Below are 4,036 nucleotides of genomic sequence, written 5' to 3'. Positions count from 1 at the left end.
ATATATATATATATATATATATATATATATATATATATATATATATATATATATATATATATTAATCATATCTTGAATTTTAAGAGCTATAAGATACAAAATTTTATGTACAAATCAATTATGCATAAATAAATCATTAATACTTGTCAAAAGTTTGAAGGTTTCAATTAATAAAAGTTAATAAGAAATTTAATTTGGAGTAAAATGAAAATTTTAAAATATTAAGTTCAAATATATAAAATAATTTACATTTCTTAAATTGGACACTAATAATAACTAACTTACATTAAATATATAAACATATAATATAAATATAAGGTCTAAAAATAAATATTTTATTTAAAAACAATAATTCTTTTCAATATATAATAACTAATAATAAAATCTAATATATATATATATATATATATATATATATATATATATATATATATATATATATATATAGATTTTAGCACGTACTTTATACGGTATCTTGAATAACATCATTTAAAATTCTAGAATTTGAAGTAATTTGGTTTGAACCATTAAAGTTTTTAATAAACATACACATTTTTTTCCGTTATGTTATTCAAGCTATTAATATTTTCTAATCATCTTTTTTAATACGTAGCAAATTACATATTGATGTTGTCCATAACTTCTTGTAAATTTACAATAGATATATTTTTATAACTTTTAAAAATTCAATAAATTTAACGAACCGGATACCCAGTATTATAACCGCTACCCACCGAATTTGGTTCTAGTTCCAAAAAATAATCAAAATAGGTAACCACGTCTACAGAAAATGTAATTAGTTGGAGTACATGTATTGAAATATGAAAAATATATTCATCTTTACTTCATTTATTTCCTCATGGCCAACATCTTAACCAATTTACCTTCATCAATATGACCCACCATCTTCACATTTATCTCAAACTCCGTAAACACCATAAAAAATCTCATGTTCGGCACTATCTCAGACTTTTCTCCGTCCTCCTCACCAAACAGCTTGTGAGGTAAAGCTCCACTATAAAGAAAAACTGTCGTTGAAAGAAAACGAGGAAAACACCTCTGGTAATGAGTGAAAGATTTTGACTTATATAGAAAACTTTGTTCTTGTTTCTCCTCCTTAAAAACGAGAGCTTAAACTCTTATTTACATTCATGAGAGTTTTCAGATCAGGTCGATTAGGTTTTTTTTTCTCAATTACTTTTTAGAATTCCTAAACCAACAATACGTTCAAGTACTGCAGTTGAAACCCAGGGATGAATGCAAATTGAAAAAACATCAAAACATCTCTTAAATCCATATGCATTAAGCCATTTAAGGACAAACAATATCCTTGCATAAAGCAATAAGGTTCTCCAATTGAGTACAAAAAACATGACAAGATTTGATAAATCATATGTTAAGAACATAATCTCAACCAAGAACAGGGAAAATTCGAGTGATATGCTCCAAGGGAATGCTGTCTGCAGTACTTCTCTTGAGGTCCGGATGATTAAACTCATTACTTGGAAGTGAAACAAGTTGCCCTTTCCCTTGTCCCTTTGTCACTACCCAACCACTGTTTGCCACGTGGAGCTCAATAAATTTATCCAAAGACACCCCCTCAATATTAGTCGCCTGTTACACCACCCATTTTACTAGAAAATTTGAAGGGCATTTACGTCTTTACACAAACAAGAAATGAAACACGTGAGAGAGAATAATACCTCAGCAATAACAGTTCTCGGGACCTTTTGGTATGTTAGAGAGAGAACATGAACTGCATATCTTTGAATTGCTTGCTCAAATCCTGTATTAAAAGTGTTTTCTTTAACCTTTTTCAGCAAATTTAAATCATTTTGGATATTTAATTTCTGAAAAAAAAAAAGGCAATTGGTGGTGATAGATGCCTGCATACCTGGCACAACTTCTAGAATATGCCGGTTTTTAGCTGCTTCATCCCAAAACTGACGAAATTTGGCAGTCTACAAATTGTAGGATATATTATATAAACGCTAAATTTAAAAAGATTAATATTTTTAGAAGAGCTAAAATGCTAAAAGAATCCATATAAACACACCTCAAGATAGTGGGAAAGAACTATAAGAGTCTTGAACTGCTCATCCATTTGCTGAAGATTGAAAGAAAAAACAATTTGGTCAAAATAAATAAACCACAACTGAATATATAATATATAAAAATAGAAAAGACCATGAGAAAAAAAAAAAAAGCACCACTCTTTCTGGAATCAAAAAGAGGCATAAGCTGAAATCTGGAGCAGGCATGGCCATAAGAGCCTGCATACAAGATTCAGTAGTTGATATAATGGGTTTGGATTAGAAATAAATATAAGAGAAAGATATTGTAAATGTGTGATATTCAAATAAATTAGCAAATGCAAACCTTGATCAAAATCCGGGCAACAATCTGAGTGCTCATTCGCTCTGGCTCAAACTGTGTACAAAGTAAGCAAAACAATATGCTGTTCATTGAAGAATAAAAAAGGCAGAAAAGATTTAAAAGATTTATGGAAAGCAACTGAAAATTGAATTACCTGATAGAGGCGAAGAAGACAAAGGTTTGCTTCTAAACTGTAGGTCTGTGATGAAACCTGAATATTATTCAGCATTGTTATATAGAATCCTAGTAAAGATGTAAGTGAAGTGCATGTACAGATACCAAAATTTCTAAAGGTGATAAATGATCCCAAAACAAAGATGTGACCAAGTGTTAGGTGATGATCATAAGTTGATTAAAATTATGACTTGCAGACAGATGATAGACTAAACTTCCAGTTATGGCCTATTATGCAGAAGAGCTTCAATGTGTCATCATAAACCCCAAATATGCATGTTCTCTCAGACTTTAACAAAGCGCCAATTGTTTTCAATCAAGATTATTGCTAGAAACATAAGCGACATTTAGATGTCTAAAACTATACACGGACAAATAATTAAACTAAGAAGATTCTTCTTCTTTTTCTTCTTCTTATAAAAGAAGTAAGAAAGAAATTGACGGGCACAATATCAAAAGAAGAGGCAGTGGTGATCAAAGTGATAGAGATATCATCCACAAAACCAAATCCAAGCCTATAATCGCATGGCAAAATGTAAGCAAGCAATTCAAGTGTTCCTAAAAGTTGAAAACTTGGTATTTCGTGCAATTCAGTGAACCGGATTGATAAACATCAACTGCGAACCTTCTAGGATACCTCTCAAATTGTCGAAGAAACTAGGGTTCCAATCTACACTCCAGCGCAAATGTAATTTGGTCCCTATGTTTAATCGATTTTCTCTGAAGTAGTTTCATATGGCGGTGTACGGGGTGTGGTGTTTAGTCATAAAATAGATGAAGTAATATAGAATCCATCATCGATGCAGTTTGAACATCCTGTTTCAGTTACTGTTTAGGGGTAAATTGAAAGTTAGGGTTTAAGGGGTGAAAGGTTCTAGGGGATGGAAGAGATAGGAGAAACCATGAGCCAAAGAGGAGAAACCAGCGAAATGAGAATCAATCTTATTAAGAATGAATTAGAAAGTAGAGAGAAGGGTACCTGTTCGTTGACATAATTCTCTAGGTCGGGAAGAATGTCAGGATTGTAGGGATTGACAGCAACGAGTTGCTCGACGGTGTATGACATTTGAGACTGAGATTGAGACGGCTGCTCCCTCCCCATCTTGTTCGAGTTCTACCGGAATGTTTTCGCAGGACGACGATGGAGTGGCGTCTATGTGATTGATCACTACGTTTCTCCCGTTAGGGTTGGGAATTGGGCCTTCTAATGGACTACATATCAATGACAATGGATCGCAATATATTCAGTAGGTCCAATACAAGTTATTTGGGTTAATAACATAAGATTGGATTTGGATTTATCACACAATTTATTTTAGTTTTTTATTTTACTAAATAAAATACTTGATATATTTTACAATTTTATCAATATCAAACATTACCCATTTATTTGTTTATTGTTTATCATCTTACTATCATGTCAAGCTTTGGTATGCCATTGTTTTCACCTTAGGGAAAAATATCAAGCCATGTAGCAAATCATTCA

At 31.6% G+C, this 4,036-nt stretch overlaps 1 protein-coding gene across 1 annotated transcript; it reads right to left on the bottom strand.

Annotated features, from left to right (window-relative positions):
- Positions 1-1,283: 1,283 nt before the first annotated feature.
- Positions 1,284-3,726, bottom strand: EIF3K (eukaryotic translation initiation factor 3K). Its single transcript, XM_078993443.1, has 8 exons — positions 3,530-3,726; positions 2,531-2,587; positions 2,380-2,430; positions 2,211-2,273; positions 2,057-2,107; positions 1,895-1,961; positions 1,704-1,786; positions 1,284-1,614 (listed from the first exon to the last, which is right to left on the bottom strand). The coding sequence occupies exons 1-8, from the start codon at positions 3,650-3,652 to the stop codon at positions 1,411-1,413; spliced, it is 699 nt and encodes a 232-aa protein (XP_078849569.1). The 5' UTR covers positions 3,653-3,726; the 3' UTR covers positions 1,284-1,410.
- Positions 3,727-4,036: the final 310 nt, after the last annotated feature.

Source organism: Lactuca saligna, chromosome 5 (genome assembly GCF_052625555.1).
Source record: "Lactuca saligna cultivar CGN05327 chromosome 5, ASM5262555v1, whole genome shotgun sequence".
NCBI classification, from domain to species: Eukaryota; Viridiplantae; Streptophyta; class Magnoliopsida; order Asterales; family Asteraceae; genus Lactuca; species Lactuca saligna.
The sequence above is the reverse complement of the archived record's forward strand: the minus strand, read 5'-3'. Positions and strand labels throughout refer to the sequence as shown.